A 21,258-nucleotide genomic window follows, 5' to 3' on the forward strand; every position below is an offset into this window, starting at 1 on the left:
TTAACCTGGTTTGCTTCTTTTATTGCTGATCGTTCTTTCCAGGTTGTCTCCTCCTTATAGTTCCAAATCGCACACTCTACATCATGGCGTCCCCTAGGTCTCCTCCTTGAAACCTGCCTTGTTGAACATCTATATTCAGCCATTGGTTCAGGTTGTGAAAGCCCCGGCGGTACATGATGGTGTCCTATGCTGATGACACCCAGCTTGTGTTCTCCTTTTCCAACAACCCCATTTGGATTAGGTTAATTTCCAAAAAGGTATGCTGGCGGTCGCTGATTGGGTGGTTGCTAATTGCCTGCAGCTGAACACAAATCTGAAATTCTGCTTCTTGGTAAGGACTTTTACTCATGGGACGACCACTGTTGGCCTCCTTCCCTTGGTCTTCCTCCTTGTCCCCAAGTTTGTGGTCAAAACCTAGGTGTTTGGGTTGACAGTGCCTTAACTTTGCGGTGGTAGACACTTGCTTTGGGCTTCTACGTGGGCTCAAACCAAATCTTGTTTTTTTTTTAATCCCCCCCAGGCGGCAAGTCATCATTCATTCAGTAATCCTTTCCAGGTTGGACTATTGCAACATCTTGTACCTGGGTCCTAATAAGGCTGTGATTAGAAGACTCCAGATAGCCCAAAACGCCGCTGCAAAGTCGCTGTTTTCTCTTTTGAAGTATTGCCTGGCCACTGTCCTTATTCGCAGATTACATTAGCTCCCTGTGGATAAGAGTGTTCTTTTTAAGGCTCTCTACACGGCCAGAAGGTCTTTTTCTCCTAGGAGGCCCCCATTTTGTTCAATTTGCTGTCTTCGTATCTACCCCACGGCCTCTAGGCTCAGCCAATCTTAACCTGGCTTGTTTGCCACATGTTAGGAGAGTAACAGCGGGTGGCTGTTCCTGCCCCACTAAATCTCCTGTCCTCCCTATGGAACGCACTTCCTTTACCTCTAAGGAGTATTCAGAACCACTGGTCCTTCAGGAAATCCCTGAAGACCTTGCTGTTTTCCATTTAAGCACTCCGCGGGGTACCTTTCTGTCTGATCATCATCTGCCGTTGGTTTTTTTTCTGAGGCTAGCGCTGAGATGCACTGTTTCTGGGGCAGCCATGTGCTCTACAAGTATCTATAAAATAACCTATTATAGTGCGCATTTTGCTGCGTGTAGAGACAGTAGGAATAAAAACATGGTCACGTTTTACATTCAAAAATGGAGTTTGGGCCTAGGTCAGGCCTAATTTAGCCAACTCTAGGAAAACACAACCCTGTAGGGTTCAGCAGAATACATTTGAATGCAAATCATTTATGATGCTCAGCAAATATTAAAAATATCTCCCTCACCAGCAACAAACACACTTTAACATGGCGCCCATCTACATGGAGCAAACTTTAGTCTGTCATCTATTTCTTGTCCTAACATGTTATTTCAGTATTTTTTTAACACCAATTTCAACTTGCAATGCAGGTCAGTATCTGCTATCATTCTTAGTTTTTCATCTCTTTACTCCACGCTATTATGAAATGTCCACATTTTGATCGCACATGCACATTTTTTTGAGCATTTTACAAAGGCAAAAAGAAAAAAAATAGCTTACATTTTAGTACATTGCATCTATCCCATTTACCTTATTGAAGCCATTGTACATTTACAGTTGCTTTTCATTCAGGGATATGTCCATACCCAATTCTGCACTTTGTATAGCTCAACTTATTGATCCAGGAGATTTTAACTTTAAGAATGCCTCAACCGCCCCCCTTTCGTTCCCTCCTTAACCCCACTGCCTCCTGACAACAGTGACTTGGTTATGCATGGCGTTCATCCAGCGGCAGGGCCGGTAACGGGCCGCAAATGAAGGGGCTTTAATATATTCCCCCTCGAGCCCACGGGGGCTTGCCGAAGAGGCACTTCATTTACTTTTGAAGGGGTACTAATGGGAACACACAAGAGATGTTCTTTTGAGTGCATAGTACGCACTTAAACCTGAGGTATCATAGGAATACAGGGTGTCTTTTCCCTACTCCTATTTTTATTCACGATTTCACTCCAGATGGTCCTGACGAAGCGCATAGAGATCCACTAGGGACCGAGTCTAAGCGCGAAACATGTTGACCAACACACTCACTCACAATCACACACAGGCACTAAGAGCAGCAAAGTAATACCCTGACATCTATGTTATTTTTTAATAGAGGTGCTCCATCGCCCCTGTATAATTCTTTTAGTCTTACCTCCTGGACCTACAAATAAATTGACCCTTAGGTCCCGGAGTGGTAATTTTAACACACTTTCACCTACCCTGCTAGGCCCACACACCTGCATGCACAACTGCATCGTCTCCTAAAAGATCTCCGACAAAGAGCCCTCTCGTGGGGCCCGTGGGGGACAGCCGCGCCACCCCCACAAGGAGCAACGCCCGATGTTGAAGCATGACACTCGCAAGAGTGTGTGAGGGCACTAATTTCTAAAGGAGAAACTCCCCCTCCTTTATCTACTGGGAACCACATATAGCGACCGCCTTACCTTTCTTTTTCTATTTTCCCTGTCATGCATAACCAAGTTGGTTATGGGTCCTTGTTTTAGGAACAGTTACCACACAGTGATTACATGTTAGTCCTTGGGAACAACGGTACTGAACCTAGCTTTTCTGAATACGCTCCCTGTCCCCCATTCTTAAGTGTTGTGTAACAGTGACTTGGTGTCAAGTAAAAAAAAAAGAGAGAAGTGAGGTAAGAGGATGCTTCGCACGAGATGGGGTGTCAAATAGCCTGGGCCTCCTTCAGCTCTCAGAGGGGGGAATAATCTCTCCCACAGGAACCCCCTGCCTGCGATAAGTGTGGATGGATGGAGGGCATTCATGTGAGAGGATCTGCCTAGCTGTCTTCGGGGCCTTTCCTATTTTTTTTTTTAAGAGGTTTTATATAGCGCTAGCCAGACCCGAAGGTATTGGAGCGCTTCACAGCATATAGGAGAAAAATCACAATAAAAGAGACAAAAGTAAACATAAGTGTTCAAAAGTTCCAGTGTGCTGTGCGTCCGAGGGGCGCATTGAGGTAGAGAGGTTCCGAGGTAGTCTCGATACGTGGACAAAGTCTTGGGCTAAGTCTTTCTCCGAGAGTTGAAGGACAAGGAGGTGGTTAGGGGACGGGGATGAGGTAGGGAGTAATGGAGCATTTGCCTGGTGGCTTGTGTGTTTCGGATTTTAGTTTGGGAAGGCACGGTTGAGGTATAGGTCTTTTAGGAGTCTTTTGAATTTTATGAAGGAGGGAATAGTCCTGATATCAACCGGGATGGAGTTCCAGATTTTGGGTGCCTTTCCTGCGAAGGAACGTGCCACAGTTTTTTGCTTGCGTGTTTTCGAAGGGATAAGTAAGAGGGTGTTGGAGCTCCTGAGATTTCTTGACTGGCCGGCTTTCTTGAGCTTGGAGGCCAGGTATCCGGTTTCTCTGTGTGCAAGGCTTTGTGTGTAAGGCAGGCAATTCTAAAGCTGGCACGCATTTCCCCTGGGAGCCATTTTAGTTCTCTGAGTGCGGGAGATAAGTGGTCATATTTTTTGACTCCGGTGACCATTCTGGCAGCAGCATTGAGAGTTATTTTGAGTGGCGCTAAGTGGGAGAGAGCTGTACCGGAGAGAACTGCGTTCCCATAGTCTGGATGAAGGGTTTAATTTCGTTGAGAAGCTTCAGATTGAGGAAGGCACTCTTCGCGGAGGTCTTAATGTGTTTGGTCATGGTTAGTTTCTGGTCGAGGGTGATTCCTAGTGATTTTACCAAGTTAGCCAGGGTGAGATTACCGTTGAGAGCATCGATTGCTTTCAGCCACTCTACGATTCGCGGGTTTTCATCTTTGTTGGAGATGAGGAGGATTTCGTTTTTTTCTTGATTGAGTTGGAGGTGGTTTGTTGATAGCCATTGTTGAACTTCTTTAAGAGTGTTGTTGAGTCTTAGAATGTCATTAATGGAGGAGGTTTCCAAGTAGATCTTTGTGTCGTCTGCAAATAGGTGGAAGGGGATGTTAGCTTTTTTCAGAATGGTTGTGAGGGGTTCCATGTATATGTTGAACAGTTGAGGGGAGAGTACTGAACCTTGGGGGACACCTCTGTTGACGGGTAGTAGATCGGGCGTAAAGGATTTCATTTTTATCCTTCGGGAGCGACTGTGAAAGAAGGAGGAGAACCATTGAAGGACCACCTCGTCTGCAGCTACTCGGTCTTTGAGGGCCTTGATGAGAAGATTGTGATCCACCGTGTCAAAGGGTGCCGAAAGGTCTAGGAGGATGAGTAGGCAGCATTGGTCAGTGTCAAGGGACTTGAGGATGTCATCGACGATGTTAAGGATCGCGGTTTCAGTGCTACAGCCTTTTCTGAAGCCTGATTGGTGGTGGTCTAGCAGGTTGATATTGTCGATGTGCTGATTCAGTTGACGGAGAACGCATTTGTCGAGGATTTTGGCTAGGAAGGGGAGATTGCAAACCGGTCTGAAGTTGTTCAGGTCGTTGGTGTCTCGGCCTGGCTTTTTGAGTAGTGGTGTGACTTGGGCGACTTTAAGATAGTCTGGTATGATGCCGGTTTTTAAGGAGCTGTTTATGATTTCACACCATAGTGGTGCGACAGAGAGTTTCAGTTTTTTGGTCATTTGGGAGGGTACAGGGTCAAGGATGTGTGATGAGGGCTTGGAGGAGGAGATTAGTTTGAGAATCTCAGCTTCAGGTATGGGGTCGAAGGATCTCCAGGCTTTCGTGGGGCCCGAGCTAGAGGTGGTTTTGATTGCTGGGGCTGAGTTTTTGGAGGCGGGGTTGAGAATGATGTCGAGTGATAGCTCGATCGTGTGAATTTTTTCGTTGAAGAAGTTTGCGAAGTTGTCACATAGGTCTTTGGAGGCCTGATCAGGGGGTAACTCTTGTGCTTTACTCTATGAGCATCTTTCTTTTGCAGATGCGTTTCTTGTAATGCCACCACATCGATATGATGGTCTGAGATATATTTCCATACTTTCTGCCGCTTACGTGGCGAGTTTAATCCTTGCAAATTCCATGATACTAAGGAGACCATGACTGCTGTCGCCCGGGGCTCAGCAGTCATGTCCCCTCCTCTCCCTGCTCCGCAAACCCTTATTATGTGTCTGGTATCAAATCCAATAAGCTGCGTCCCCCGACCCCTCCTCCCGATCCTGACCCCCTCTCTGAAGTGTGCATAGTGAACTTGCCTCTCCTTCCCCAAACAATAAAAGAAAAAAAATAACAATTCCCAATAACATAAACCGTAGGCAACTTCCCCACCAATGGAATGGGATCCTACGACCACCCCCCCTCCTTGTGAGTTAAGTATTTGGCAAACATTGCAATAGGCGTGTCGTCCAGCACCCGCCGCCAAAGCTTCACGCTGTTCCTATTTCTATTCCTTTGTAGTATTTAAGCTTAGAGTGCCATCACTAACTCTGCTCTGTCTGGGACTTGTGAACCCCCATCTGCCCTCCTCCCAGCAACGAGAGGGACCCACGACAATCCCATACCTCCATCTAATGTCTCTGTCAGTGGATCCCATTGTCCTCATCTCGCTATTTCTTCAGGTTGTGCTCCCTCCATTGTGTTTGCCAAGGATTCTCTTGTCTTGTGTCTGCGTCAGATCTCAGTGCTTGATCGCTTCTGGTCTCTGGGTCTGGCTGCGACATTCCCAGGAGTTCCATCGCTTCCTTAAAGTCAGTGACGTGTGATGACTTGTTGAGTTCAAACGCAAGACCGAAAGGGTATGTCCATCTATATCGAATATTCTCTGTTTCTCTGTTATTGGCCTGAATTGCTGGCGCCTATGAAGAATGGCCTGTGCCAACTCGTGGTATAGAGAGCAGGAGAAGTTCTGAAAGGTTACCCTGTCTTTTTTTTCCGTGCCGCCTGCATAATTGCTTTTTTCACTTTGAAAGAATTAAGTTTGACCAGAAAGTCCCTTGTGCGCCTGTTCTCCCCAGGTGTTGGCCGGCCTACTCTGTGGGCTCTCTCAGTTTTTATTTTCGTGTGTCCGGACCCCAGCACTTCTGCGAATAGGCCAGCCACAAATGCCTCCAGGTCTGGGCCCTCCGTCCCTTCTTCCAGGTCCCGGATCCTTATATTGTCCCGTTGGGATCTGTTTTCCAGGTCTCCCTCTATCAACAGTGCTGTCTGTAATTGTGAGCGAAGCTCTTGTAGCGCTTCCCTGGTTTCTAAAGCACTTTTTGTCCAGCACTTGCATCTTGGATTCCACTTAGATGACCCTAGGGCCCACAGAGCCTACATCTCGCTGCTAGGAGGCCATGCGGTCCAATAGGACTGCTTGTAATTGCTACAAGGAGCCCGCCATGTCACGTTTCAATCCCGTGTGCAGCTCTTTTTTGAAGTCTCTGAGAGAAGCAAGCAGGTCTTCCTTAGTGAGCGCCATTTCTCCGTCTGTGTCTGGATGTGCGTTTTTGTCTTTTTTTTTTTTGGTTGGCGCAAAGTAGCTGGACACTTTGTTAGTGGCTGTTGTCGGGGGCATAGAGGTGGCCTCCCTCCTCACTGTGATTTGCGTTTCTAATAGGGTCGCTGAAGGCGCTGTGCACAGTTGTCCTGTTTATTAGCTGTCAATGCCTCTCCTTGGCATGGTTCTTGTGTGCCCCGTTGTGCTACAACGGTGGAGGTCTGCTCTTCTCCCGTGTCACGCCATTGCCTTTGTTGCTTTTCTCTTTGGGGACTATATTGAGCTATTTTTGCCATCTCCCCGTGCGCAACCCTGCTCCTCTGTCCCTGCCCCCCCCCCAGTTCCTCTGGTGTCAGCGGTCCCCTTCTCAGGGATTCCGGCTTCTAACCGTGTCAGTAGCTGGTTTCAGCGCCGTTGGGACCCAGGTCTCTTCTGAGTCATGATGAGAAACTTCAAAATGGTCGTGCTCCCTTGGTCACCATTTTGAGGTCAGGCGGGCTGGTAGGAAGCTAAATCATTCAGTGCTGTGCTTGGTGCTCATGTCTTAGCAGTTGCATCTATTTTAAAGCTGCTGTTGCACTGTCCCCCTCATCGCCTGACTCCTTGCTGTCTGTTGTGCTGACTTCTTTCATTGAGGTATGGCCTCCATCTTAAAGTTAGGCATTTGAATGGGACGCATTCACAGCCTGAACCCCCGCTCCCTCCAAACGGTACAGGGACATAGCCTCTCCGCTCACGCCAAGTGTACTAGCCTCAGCGTTTCTCCTACTGACTCTGCCCGCCAGCGCTCCACTCCTCACGCCGCTGTCGGGTGCCAATGACTGCACTCCTCTTGTGATGAGTCTTCCGTTGCAGCAGGAGGGCTTTGCCTTCAGGTCCTGGCTCCGGGGTTCTCTTCTCGGCTCCCGTTAGTACAGTCAATACGGTCGCAGTTGCCATTTTGTCTCGGATGCGATCGTACAAACGGGTCTCGGTCCGGTACAAATCAGGCCCCCGCTGGGTTTGCTCTCGGCACCATTTCGTTCACAGATGTGTGAGCTCCCCAATTCACTGCTCGAGGTGCTGGTAAGGTTTCTAAATCTATTTAGCGCTGCACAGTGGTGGCGGAGCCGACGCAGATCACGTCTGCGCGGCCATCTTGCCTGGCCACGCCCCCATGCAAATATTTTTTACTATTTTGACATCCTCCGTTTTCGGCATGCTGTTTCACTAATTCTTGTTAAGAATTACTACACCAGTTTAAACTTCTATAATCATAGCGGCTACAGAGCTTCCCTTTGCTTTTTTAATTATAGTTTGATTTCCCACTTATTTATACATGCCCTAATCAACATCTCAGAATATACTGCCCGTTTCCTCTGGTGACACACATATTATTTGGCAACAAGCAATTTTCCATGATACATATTTTTTGCATGTTGGTTTCTTGAACAATGATTGCTACTCTAGCTGCCAGAGTAGCTGGGTCGCCCCAGCTACTCTGGCAGCTAGAAGTACACCGGACACGGCTCCCGCTCGAGTTAGGACATAGAACCTCTTGCTGGTCCATGTGCTTTTCAAATTGAAATATCCCTGACCCGGGACTATGCACATTTTGGACCAGGTATTCGACGCACTTACAGAAATCATTCCAAGATACTACCATCTTTTTCATTGGATCTTGCCCTGAAGGACCCCGTTGACTGGGCGAAACGCGTTGGCTGATTTCTATTCCTGTGCATACTCCAGATACATCAAAATAAAAGATATCAACACAAGAAGAATAGTTGTCAACCTGGATTTATATACATGATTGTGTTATTTTATGTTGCTTCTCATCCACCAAGTATTGTATTTTTTCATGATCTTCTGGCAGCAGATCATTTGAGGTGGGCAATATAGGTCAGTAAGTTTATGACTCAGTTGGTTAGTGCTGTCATCTAGAACCCAGCTGCCTTTCTCATATTTGTAATACAAAATTATTATTTGGCTCAGTCATTTATACAAAACAATACCCATCTAAGGTATATCATAATTTTTTATTTGATGGTTAATATCCAATGTTCTTTTCTGCATTTTTTTTTGCACTCATTCTTGATTTAACCACCACCACTCTAGATGCTTATAGTTTTGTGTATTATATTTTCTTTTAACTCTAAAGGCTATGGCATTTCACGGGTGAACTCTATTCTATATCTGTATTAGTCTACTTAATTGTTCTTGACTTATCTCAAACATTCTGGTGTAAGCAATTCATTCTGTGTTACTTTTTAGAGCAAAGCACTTCCATACTTGCCCGCGAATTCTCCTATTCTTGTACGTTTTACGAAATCATAACACTTGTGAACAATATTTCTTGTGTACTCTTCATGTGTTATCGGTGGTAAAACCCCACACATTGAGAGCTGTACATAGGTCGTCACTTGTCACTTTTTCAACAAGAAAAAAATTGTTAAAAGGGGGTAATTTAAGAGGAAAACATAATATTTATAGTATGTGCTAAACCACCGTTTAAAAAATAAACTTAAAGAAAAATAAATTAAAAAATAATCAAAAACCCTTCTCTCTTATTCTATTCTTTAAAAGCTAGGTTGTGATGTAACGATTCTCCCAATTTAGGGACTTGCACTGTAGTGATTTCTGATGTAATGACATGTAGCATTCGAACTCAAACCGTTCTTCAGGAGTAAGCCTACTCTGCTCGATTTTTCATTTCCCTCAGAGTCATTGGTGCCCTGCTCTTGTCCTTAAGTTTATGATATATTTGTTATTGGAACTTTGGAAGCTCCATTGAAAACAATGGAGTAGTTCTGGGCTCATAATGGCTGGTATAAGCTCGGAGCTTCCACAATCCAATGATTCTTTGTGGCTGTGAACAAAGGCTTCAGGGAGCCTGAGGGTATTTCAATCCCCTTGCGCTCCCTGAAGCCTTTGTTTAATTTGTTGGAACATTCTGCCCTCTAGTGGCAGAATGTTCTAATAGCCTTATAGCCCTTCGTAGCAGGGCTATACCGGCTATTAAAGTCCCGCTGCCTTGTTAAAGTCCCTCGCCTTTGGCTCTGGCCTTTACCGCTGCAGCGGGCCTTTAATAGCCGGCATTGCCCGCTACAAGGCTATATTTTTAATTAAATTCATACTTAACATTCAATATTGTTTCTAATTTAAAACCTTGACACAGTTCTTTTGGATGAAACATGTGTTGGCAGTTTTTGATGTGACAGATGCCTTGCCCTTTATGCTAACTTATGGGAACCAAGAATTATTAAAAACACCACCAAAAACTTATCTTTTTTGGCTTTGATATTTATGAAGGAACTGTTCTACATTACTATGGATTTTATTCCTGTATGCTAGTTATGAAGTTTTATTTGACAACTCTGGTCACTCATATGAAACTCCTAGATAGCAGGGCGTCAGTTTAGTGAGCACCATTGTAATTGCATTTGTACATTGTATTTCTTACTATAAGGGAATATACTTTAGCTGTGCTCCTTTTCTAGAATGTGCAACTCTTTTTCCACTGGTACCGTTGTAATAGTTAGTATAAATGTTGCAGCCCCTCCCCCCAGTCAACCTGGCAAAGGCAAATGCTCTGTGATTTCGGTGTTGAAGTTAATGACTCTGAGGCCAAGAAGAAAACCTCATGCTAATGCCCTTTTTAAATATTTAACTTTGAATAAAATGTTTGTACTTTTTACGAAATCATAACACTTGTGAACAATATTTATTGTGCACTCTTCATGTGTTATTGGTGGTACAACCCCACACATTGAGAGCTGTACATAGGTAGTCACAGGTCACTTTTTCAACAAGAAAAAAATATGTTAAAAAGGGGGTAATTTAAAAGGAAAAAACATTATTTCTAGTACGGGCTAAACCACCATTTAAAAAATAAACTTAAAGAAAGATAAATTAGAAATAATCAAAAACCCTTCTCTCTTTTTCGATTCTATAAAAGCTAGGTTGTGATGTAACGATTCTCCTGATGTAGGAACTTGCACTGTAGTGATTTTCGATGTAATGACATGTAGCATTCAAACTCAAACCATTCTTCAGGAGTAAGCCTACTCTGCTTGACTTTTATTTTCCCTCAGAGTCAAAGCTAAAAGGGAGGGAGGCTTTTGGCTTTTAGTGAGCTGCCATTGTATCTATCACGTTCCTGAGGTTTCATGACGTGCAAGGAGTGTTTGTTATGTGTTTGCACAGCTAACAAGAAGTTATCGAAGTCTCAGAGAATGTTCCAAACACTGTGTTTGTGGCAAATCAACCGGTTGCATTATTATTTTTGTGAAAGATAGGATTTTTCTCCAGATAGCTATCGTATGATATCGTAATCCCGAATTCCTCCTCTGACTCTATAAGCACAGGTGGTGGATTTTCTTTTAATCTGACCCTTGGAGGACTTTTCTTCAAAAGAGAGATATGAAAGACTTGATGGACCTTAATTTGATTTGGAAGTTGTAATTTTACCACTACTGCGCTAATGATCTTTTTGACCTTAAAAGGACCTATAAAACGTGGCTGATTTTTTTTAATTTCCTTTCAATCTAAGGGACGGGAGGATAGCTAGGCTTGATCTCCTTCAACATACTCTGGTCCCTGTCTCCTTTTCTTGTCAGCGTGTTTCTTGTATGACTTCTTGGATCTAGACAAAGTTTCTTGTACCTTTTTATATGTCTCTTCTAAGCTCTTCACTAGATCTCTAACCTCCGGTACTGATTCTTCACTCTTGCCAATCATAATACATGGATGCCTCCCTGAATTTAAATAGAATGGAGTATTACCAGTAGAATCTTGTACTGCATTGTTGTATGCAAACTCTGCAGTCCAAAGCAAATACGACCAGTTACCTTCCTGTTCTAATAAATATAATCTCAAGTATTGCTCCAGCTCCTGATTTACCCGTCTCCGGATGGTAACTGGTGGAAAATTGTGTGTCAATTCCCAAGTTGTGCATGAAACCCTTCCAGAATCTCGAGACAAAGTGGCATCCTCTGTCGGAAATGACTATCTGTGGCACTCCATGAGCCCTAATGACATGGTTATTAAACAGCTGGGTTAACTGAAAGGCAGTGGGAACTCCTTTAAAAGGGACAAAATGACTCATTTTAGAAAAGGAATCGACTAGAACTAAAATTGTGTTAAACCCATGTCTGCTTGGAAGGACTACAATTAAATTCAAGGTCACTGTATGCCACGGATGGGGAGCATTTGGCAAGGGTTGCAAGTATCCCTGAGGGGCCTGCCTGCTGGGTTTCCCTTTGATACACAATTCACATGTCGTCACATACTGTCTCACCTGAGTAGCCATGTTGGGCCACCAAAAATGTCTTTTCAATAAATATAAGGTCTTTTTAATGCTCTTATGACCAGCCAACTGATCATCATGACAATTCTTTAGAGCTCTTTCTTTTCGGGTCCGTTTTTGCCCACTCTTCTAGTTCTTGTAGGGAAGTCGACTCCAGAATTGGACCTAGGAATTCTTCCAAATGAGTTACCCCAACAATCTTGTCAAGTGGTATGATTGGGTTCAGTGGAGACATTTTTAAATCATCAGGTGCATCCAATCGGGATAAGGCATCCGCCTTTTTATTTTTGACCCCTGGCTTGTAAGTAATCACAAAGTTGAATTCCGAGAAATATAGCGACCACCTCAGCTGACGAGGAGTGAGTGTCTTAGCGGACTTTCAAAACTGAAGATTAAGATGGTCTGTGAAGACTGTCACGCAATGCTTGCTTCCCAACAGGTAATGCCTCCTATCCTGGAAGGCTTCCTTCACCGCTAACAACTCCTTATCGGCTATTGAATAATTCATCTCTGGATCGGATAACTTCCGAGATCGGTAAGCAACTGGATGTAATTGCCCAGTTTGCTTGTTTCTCTGCGAAAGTATGCCACCCGTAGCAAAGTCAGATGCATCAGTTTCAACAAATAAGGCTTGTTCAGGGTCTGGATGCATCAAAATAGGGGCCGAAGTAAAAGCTTTTTTTAAAAACTGAAAGGCTGACTCTGCTTCCTCAGACCACAGAAACTTTCTTCCCATCTTCAACAACGGAGTGACCGCACCTATTTTGGCGGAGAAGTTGGGAATAAAGCGTCTATAGAAATTTGCAAATCCCAAAAAACTCTGAATCTCTTTAACATTTCTACGAGTAGGCCAATCTTTAATGACCTCCACCTTCCTTGGATCAATTGCAACTCCATCGTCAGATAAAACAAATCCCAAGAACTCCACCTTCTTAGCATGAAAGGAACATTTCTCTAGTTTTACAAAAAGATGGTTTTCCAGGAGTTTGTGTAAAATGGCTCTGACATGAAGTACATGATCTTCCTCATTGTTTGAGAATATTAGGATGTCGTCTAAATAGACTACAGCCACCCTATCCAAAAATTCGCGTCGCCAGATGTTGAAAGGCCGCTGGTACGTTGCACAATCCGTACGGCATGACTTGGTTTTCAAAAAGGCCATACTTGGTCGGAAAGGCTGTTTTCCACTCATCGCTTTCGGCCACTCGTACCAAATGGTAGGCCCCTCTTAAATCCAGCTTTGTGTACACTTTAGCACCCTTAACTTGATCTAGCAATTGTGAAATCAACGGCAGGGGATACCGATTCTTGACAGTCACTTGATTTAGAGCGCGATAGTCTATACAAGTGCGGAGACTACCATCCTTCTTTGGAATGAAAAACAAAGGCGAAGAAGCTAGAGACTGGGAAGGACGGATAAACCAATTTTTCAGGTATTCATCCAAGTGAGTCTTGAGGTATTGATTTTCAGCCTCAGTAAGTGCACAAATCCGACTACAGGGAAGTATTGCTCCTGGTTCCAATTCGATTTTACCGTCGTACTCACGATGGGGTGGCAATTTTTCCGCATTTTTCTCGTCAAAGACACTAATTAGATCCTGGTAATCTTCTGGAACCTCAGCTAAACTCATTACACAGACTTGGTTTGAAATTTGAGCCAATTCTGTAGCTGGAGAACCTTTTGGTGAGACCCTTTCGTCATGAAAAAATGTCTGGAACAATATTCCGATGCCATCGCAACAGTACAAGTTTCCCAATTAATCTTAGGGTTGTGCTCTGTTAACCAGGGCAAACCCAAAATCAATTGAAATTGAGAAGCATCAATTAAATTGAACCTCAAAACTTCACGATGACCTTGCAGCCCAGTTCATTCTATAGTTTCAGTTCTTCAGTGATTGGACCTGGAGTAAGGTTTGACCCATCAACAGCTCTAACAATTTCCAAATGTTTCTTCTTAATGGCCTGAATTCCTCTTTCTCTCACGTACTTCAAGTCACAGAAGTTACCCGTTGCTCCTGAGTCGATCATGACCGAAACACCCTGAATTTCTGTGGATCCAAACTTAGCAGATAGAGAGACTGTGAGATGTGGAGCTGCAGAGTGTTAGCAACTTTTTGAGCTTCAGGAGTTGTCTCTTTTTCTGATCCCACCAGGGCAACCTCTTCTACTGATGGGATTTGTCTTTTAACCCAAGTTTCGACTTAGGCTTCTTTGTACTGTCTTTTAGGAAATGCCCAGAAACTCCACACTACAAGCATAAGTTCTTCGCTCTTCTTTTTTCACGTTCCTCCTTAGCCAACGGACCTCTTATGGAACCAATTTGCATTGGTTCTTCTCCAGAGATTGAGTCGGTTTTACTGACTTCAGACTTAGCTCTGTCATAACGTGGTACAAATGATCGAAACTCCTTTTTTCTTTCTGATTTCCTCTCGAATAAGCGATGATCTATTTGCAGCACTAAATCTATAAGCTCAGAGACATCTTGTGGTCGATTCAGAATTTGAGCCAGGGCATCCTTTAGCTCATCTTTCAGACCTCGATCAAAAATGGCTGATCTTTTACACTCTGGCCATTCGGTCTCCACAATTAACTTATTGAACTGTGCAATATATGCCACGAGGTCACGGTTTCCCTGTTTTAAATGTAACAATTTGTTGTCAATAGCTTGGTTAGCAGCCCTTCTATCAACAATTCTCAAAAATCTTTTTTGAATAATTCAAAATCGTACAACACTGGATCATTTCGTGAAATCAAGGGCATAGACCAGGCGGCCGCATCACCACTCAGATAAGACAGCACAAAAGCGATTTTTGTCTGATCTTCAGCAAATATTACATATCTACATAAAAAATGCAAAGAACACTGTGTGAGGAATACTTGTGCTTTATGGTGATCCCCTGTGTACCTTTCAGGATTAGCTACGGGAACAATTGGGTACACAGAATGAACAACCTGAGTGGCTACATCAGAATCAGTCTTCTTGCCAATTCCCTGACCTGGATGTGGAGAGGAACCTGCAACTAATTGATCCATCTTTTGTCTAATTAAATGTGTTTCTTGTTGGGATCTTTCAACTTCTGCTCTTAAATTTGTACTTTCCTCAACAGTTTGATTTAACTGGATCTGTAAACTCTCTAATACTCCTAACAAAGCCTTAATATCGAACCCTTCTGCGACTCGGGTGGAAAGCAAGGCACTTCAATCCGTCGGAAGTCCAACTACTTCCACAGGAGTCGACGATGGTCCCAACGCCCCGCCACCAGTACCCCCACCAGCAAGATAATTCCTGGTGATGGCAATAGCAGGGGGGAAAGGGGAAGTGGAGAAAAAGAGAGACTGCCTTGAAAGATACGTACGCTGGACACCTCCTGCGCCTCAGCTTCTCAACTTCTCAGCATGGGATTATAATACTGCATCTGCATGGGAAGAGACAGAATCATGCAACAACATTCAACCAGTTCCTGCTATATTCTTGTTATAAATATTGCTAACAATACACCTTCATACCCCACTGTCCAAGGCAATTGCTTCTCTCTTTGCGAAGAAGTATTCCAATAAAGTCTCTTGGAATGTCTCTTATGATTTGAAAGATACTCAGAAAGTTCCAAAATATACTAAATTAATCCTGCATTACCTTTTGGCACAAGTTTCTTGATAAAGCGCAACACGGTACCTTATCTTCCAGCTGAATCCTCCAGAAATGACTGGCTTACTGCGTTGCGTCGTCTATCTTCTGTACCCTTGTGACTCGTAAGGCTCCTTAACACAAATACGAGTTAGAACACTCTAGTCATGAACTTCAGAAGAGAAAATATGTCTAAACGCCTAGACAGGGAAAAGCAAGAAGTTCGTCCGAGGCGCGTCACAAAAATAAATATCGCCTATAAATGCGCATACGATATTCTCGGCTGGAACGCAGCGGCTCTAGAAGGGAAACTAAGTACTTCGAAATTACTCCTCCGAAATCCAAGTTTAAACGCTATCCTAAGCGCTTCGCAACTTATCTCAGAGACAATTCAAACGCGCGAAGCACTCGCCTCACGCTACAGGTGAAGTGCGCTTCTTCTCTTGGTTCACCTGCATTTGATATCTCTTGGCTCTCGCGCGCTGACAAACACTAGAGCGCTGACCCAGGTTTGCCTTGTCAAATTCACTGCCTGTCTCTGCCGCCATTTGAAGGTTCTTCACCACGCTGATTAACAGACTTCTGTTTGAAGCATGTTGCCTTTTCCATTGAGGGTATTTGATGGATGCCCGAAAACGCTTATTAGCCTTTCTGTCATTCCCACTCACACAAGCACTCACCACCATAGACCTGACATGCTGCGAGCAGAGTTTTTAATGGAAAACTCTGGAGAAGGGTGCCTGGTAAAAAGAGGCCTGGGGGAGGAGGGATGTGAAGTCTCAGCCATTGGAAAGTACTTCACTGCTTTTTAGGTCTCGCCTAAGCAATCCTGTAAGGGATGCTGGCGAGATTATAGTAAGGCTTTCAAAAGTGTACCCAAACTGCGGGTCGGGTACCGTGCATGTGAGCACAACCAAGCCTCTGCTGCCACACGTATTCAGCTCACCAGGCTGCACACACCCTCACTCTCCATAGGCTCGCTCGCCTTTCCTTTGATCTCCGCCGCGAAGCCGGGCGGGTGCACTTCGCACGCCTGTGAGCCTCGGCATCAGACTTCAAAGGAGTCTGCTCCCCCGCATCTGACACCCCCTCCCCAGCTCTTGTGTTTAATTGCAGCTGGTGTTCCTGCAAAATGGCGTCCGCTACCTCCTAACCTCTTGAGGCGCCCGCTTCATGCCATTTATTGTTGTTTGCATTGGACGCTGACAAAACTCTGTTCTCGTAACTTACAGTGTAACTGCGTGTTTTGAATTGCACTTTCACAACCCTTTTAGATCACATAATTTCATGCGCGTCACTGGTATTTTAGGTTATCTCCCTCCCGCTTCACGTTTGGAGCCCTCCTCCCACCCTCCGAGAACGAATGCAGCGTTTCCATTACCCATTCCCTCCCTTTCCGTGTGCTTGGAGTGAGGCAACAAGAGGCACAGGCACCCGCTCAGCTCCGGGTCGCTTTCACAATGCTTGGCTGCCGGTTGTTTTTTTTTGGAGTCTACCTTGGGCTTGTGTATCAGCACGGCTCCTGCGTCAGGGGTGGTGTGCTCGAGTTTACAAAGGAGTACATTTCTATTGCTGCGATTCATCGCTTCTGTAGCCGCATTGCATGTAAAGCGCATAGTCATTCTCTCCTCCCATACCACTATTTACTCTTTAGGCCCTGCCCTTCTTCCCCATAACCATCCTCCCCTCCTTCATCACGCCCTCCCTGCCTCCTTTTCTGTGCCCTCTCGCTCTACGCGGTGTAGACAGGACTGCTTGTATTAGTTACCGCTTGTTTTAAGTTGTGCAGCTCAGAACGTGCTCATACCTTGTCAACTTCATTATTATTATTCTTAACCGCGCATACAGAGTGAACACTTAAGCACTTTATTTCAGACCCTTTCAGAAGGTTTCCGTACCCAGAGCGATGGACACATTCCAAGCAGCGGCTCAGGGCTCTGCAGCTTCTACCTGCTAACTCCAAGGCTCAGGTGGCACTTGAGGCAGGAGCCCAGGAGAGAAACGTGTACATTTTAGGACCCAAGCTCTCTATTTACACTTCATTTACCCGATTCACAGGAATGAAAGTATTCGCACTGCCTGGAAAAGCTGCCATCAGTCCCCAACTTGTGCCATACTAAACCAGGGGCACCCAGAATAGGTTCCACTAACCCTAGTACCCAGCGTCTTACACACACACACAAACACACTCTCTCTCTCTTTCACACACAAACACTCTCACACACATACTCTCTCTCACACACACTGTCTCTCACACACACTGTCTCTCACACATACACTCTCTCTCACACACACACACTCTCTCTCACACACACACACACTCTCTCTCACACACACACACTCTCTCTCTTACACACACACTTTCTCTCACACACACTCACACACAGTCTCTCACACACACACTCTCTCTCTCACACACACACACACACACTCGCACACAATCTCTCTCACTCTCTCTCTCACACACATACTCAAACACACACTCTCTCTCTCACACTCACAAGATTAACAGTAAGCTCCGCCACAGCTTCATGCACGGGGTTCACTAGGAGGGAACGCTCGAGACGCCCCTTCAGGTCACCGATCAGGAACTGGACCTCCCGTTGCCAGGAGCAGGAGTCGGCCTCTGCGCGCACTCTTGATGCCAGCAATGTCAGCAAGATGCCAGGTCCAATCAAAAAGGCAGAATACCAGTTTCACATGCAGTCGGACACATAATGACTAGTTAAAAAAGTCAAATAAGATTATACATAAATCCTTTTCTTGAATTAGGATTACTGACACAGTCATCACGACCTCCTCCCTCTAAGAGGCGCCGGATGGTGCATAAGGAGGTATGTAGAACGAGGATATGCCTTGTAGAGCGCTACAAAGTTTTGCGTTGTTGCCAACATTCTTCACATAGCTTGCGTCTTATTCGTTTTAGAAATAGGACTTGAAGCCCAGCACAACGTCCCCCCAGATTGACATTAATGGAAACGCCGCCAGCCTGAAAGATACAGGTAGATTTTGATGATTCTATAATTTAAGAGGGGCAGTTTAGAGGCGTACAGGTTGTCAATAAAACTTTATTGTTTTTTTGCATCCTATACAGATAAATACCAAAGCCCTGATGAGGGTTTGAGAACTGGTTACTCGAACCCAAAACGCGTCGGCGCACCTACAAGAGTCAACCTTATCATTGATTGATACATTAGAAACAAATACATATTGTTTTACTCTTGCGATTTAACGTTGCCTTGTTTTGTCTGTAAAAAAAAAGGACTTGACTTATAATCATTGATGGAATGAATTTTCAATGTTTAATGTTTTGTGTTAATTGGATGTATTCTTCATTTCTGTGTTTTTTTGTGAAAACTGCTCAGTTTGTTATGTTATGTTATAAATGTATATCTTCTTTTGCCTATAAAGAATAACATCTCCCCAAAAAAAGTTAAAAATATGAGTGATGGGTATAAATAAAAGTACCTGACCAGGTTTAATGAATTTACATTTGGTCTTACTGAAATAGTTTCTCATTAAGTTACGAGGGGTTGGGGCATTTCATTTGTCTCTGATGACTTGCATTGAGGCAATTGTCTTTCTGTCCGTGCGTTAAAATGCCTTAGAATGTGTCCATAAATGTTTCCTGAGGCAAGTATGTATTCCTGAATTACACTGCATGACCAGTGTGTATTAATTGTTAAGTTCTTCAATCCCTGGCGCCATAGCACCCTGGATAATGTGTTGCATGGCTAAACACTTATTAAGGTGAGACCTATTGGCTATGTCATTGCTTGTTACTATTGTTCACTACAGTTGAGGATAATATAGAATGAAAAATGCTTTCAGGGTTGAAACAAAATGAACCTATTTAAGTATTGGAATGTGAGCACTGAACAAGAGAGAGCGAAATTGGCTTTTGGGAACAAATGTGCTTTCTTCTCAATCCTTAATAAGTGTCCTCATTTTGCCTAGGTTTCATGCAATCAGTGGAAAAGTGGTGTTTGGTACCAAGGAGTACTCCCCCTTCGACATCGCAGTTGTGGAACTGGAGAAAAGTTTCCCTGGTTTTGTAGAGCCAGCCTTGGGCTCTGTATATGCAACAGGTAAGTTTAGAATATCAGTTAGATACCACAGCCAGACAAGACACCCTATTGAAACATTTCTTTGAATGCCCCTTGGCTGCCCCCTTGTATGGTGTAACCACTGCTCATAGTGCTGAACTGAATTGTTCACAATTTAGATATACATCAGTGGACAGCAATTTGATTCTTCCTAACCACAGACCACGTTCTAATTAATTAGAAGCTTGTCATGCATAAAAACTGATTAGCTTCCACAGCTACCTCAATGAAGTTTTACTCTGGCTGTCTACCATGTAATACAGCAAGACTCCTATCTCGGGGTACACGAGACAGAACTGAATACTCCAGTATTCCATTTGCAAACTTCCTACTAGAAAAGACTACTCCATAATTGGTTCAAATACTTGAGTCTCCTGAAATTTTCAACCTTCAGAAGTTTTTAAATACTGTAAATGTTAGATTTAATTTTGTTCAGGACTGTACTTTAGGCCCTGATTACATGCTAGCTCTCCTTATCATATGAAGATGCCCCACAGCAAGTTATAATCTTTGTATTTAAACATGCTAGCTCTCCTTATCATATAAAGATGCCCCACAGCAAGTTATAATCTTTGTATTTAAACATGCTAGCTCTCCTTATCATATGAAGATGCCCCACAGCAAGTTATAATCTTTGTATTTAAAAAAACAATATTTTACTAAGTGAGAAAATCCTCAGCCCCTCACCTAGTTTTAACACATTTTTTTCTATACACCTCGCAGTTAAAAGGTGAGCATAATTAAGAGACGTCACTAGTTTAAACTCTTACCTCATTGACTGTAGACTCAATGGCGAACTAGTTGGTTTCATCCGAACATTTGAACCAGTGCAGTTGGACTAGATGTCACACCCCTCGTCGCTCCCTTGTGGGTGCAGCTTTTAGATTAGCTCCCATGCAGATCTCCTTTCCTTAGTCACCTTCCTGGATTCACTGAGCATGGAGTAAAGGCAAGAATAACCTACTTACTTCCCTGTCTCCTTCAAGTCCCATTTCAGCTCTTGCCACCTCCTCTAGCTCCCTTCTGCAGCTCCAGAGGCCAGAGGATAACCCGTCAACACCAGTCTCTCTGATTTCAGCCATGGTTGCCCTAATTGTATGGATTATTTCTACTTCGATCGGCCTGGTCCACCCAGGCAAGAGATCCAGACTTGAAGACATGGACACAAACACAACAACCGATCAGGAGGCTTGTGCCTGTGGCCATGACGACCTGCACTAAACAAGGCACTAGCATGCTGCCTTTTCAAATGTTTTGAGCACTTTGAGACTCCACTGCCCTCTCATTGGAGAAAAAAATATTCTGTGCTTCTTCACCCAGATCAGCCCTATCCATAGAGCACCAGTTTCTCAATCAGACTTAAGAGATTTAGAAAAAACCTTTCTCCAGGGCTGCCATATTTAAAATCATCGGGGTTACCATTGTTTCTTGCCGGCAGTCTCACGGAGGGAAAATACTGAGTAGGCACAGCTTTTTCACTACCTACACCGTTCCCGCCTAACGACCCTCCTGCAGGATTACACGCGGGCAGGTCTGGACCACAACTCCCGGCATTCCCGGCCGGTGCATCACGCAAGCATCATCCTTTAAGCGCCAGGAGGCGTGTAAATAGGCTCAGAGACTCCCACAGCGCGGGACGCGCGCGGGCGTGCCTGGGCGCTGCTCGGGTGAAGCCCGGGCCAAGGGTGGGCCCGTTTGAGCCTGTTAGAGATCGGTGGAGGCTGGGCTGGGCCCCCCTCTGAATCCTGTTCCTTAAGGTTGGTGACTAAATGACTGCTGTTTATTTGTCCCTTATCGCTGTTTGATGCTTATGATTTGAGGTCGGTTGCCGG

At 44.4% G+C, this 21,258-nt stretch overlaps 1 protein-coding gene across 1 annotated transcript in view; it reads left to right on the forward strand.

Annotated features, from left to right (window-relative positions):
* Nucleotides 1-21,258, forward strand: part of TYSND1 (trypsin like peroxisomal matrix peptidase 1) — a 237,792-nt gene that overhangs the window by 96,422 nt on the left and 120,112 nt on the right. The window contains exon 3 of the mRNA XM_078643073.1: nucleotides 19,278-19,408. Coding sequence (XP_078499199.1) covers nucleotides 19,278-19,408 — 131 coding nt within the window. The remainder of the gene's footprint in view (nucleotides 1-19,277; nucleotides 19,409-21,258) is intronic.

This window comes from Lissotriton helveticus, chromosome 5_1, assembly GCF_964261635.1.
Source record: "Lissotriton helveticus chromosome 5_1, aLisHel1.1, whole genome shotgun sequence".
Taxonomy (NCBI): domain Eukaryota; kingdom Metazoa; phylum Chordata; class Amphibia; order Caudata; family Salamandridae; genus Lissotriton; species Lissotriton helveticus.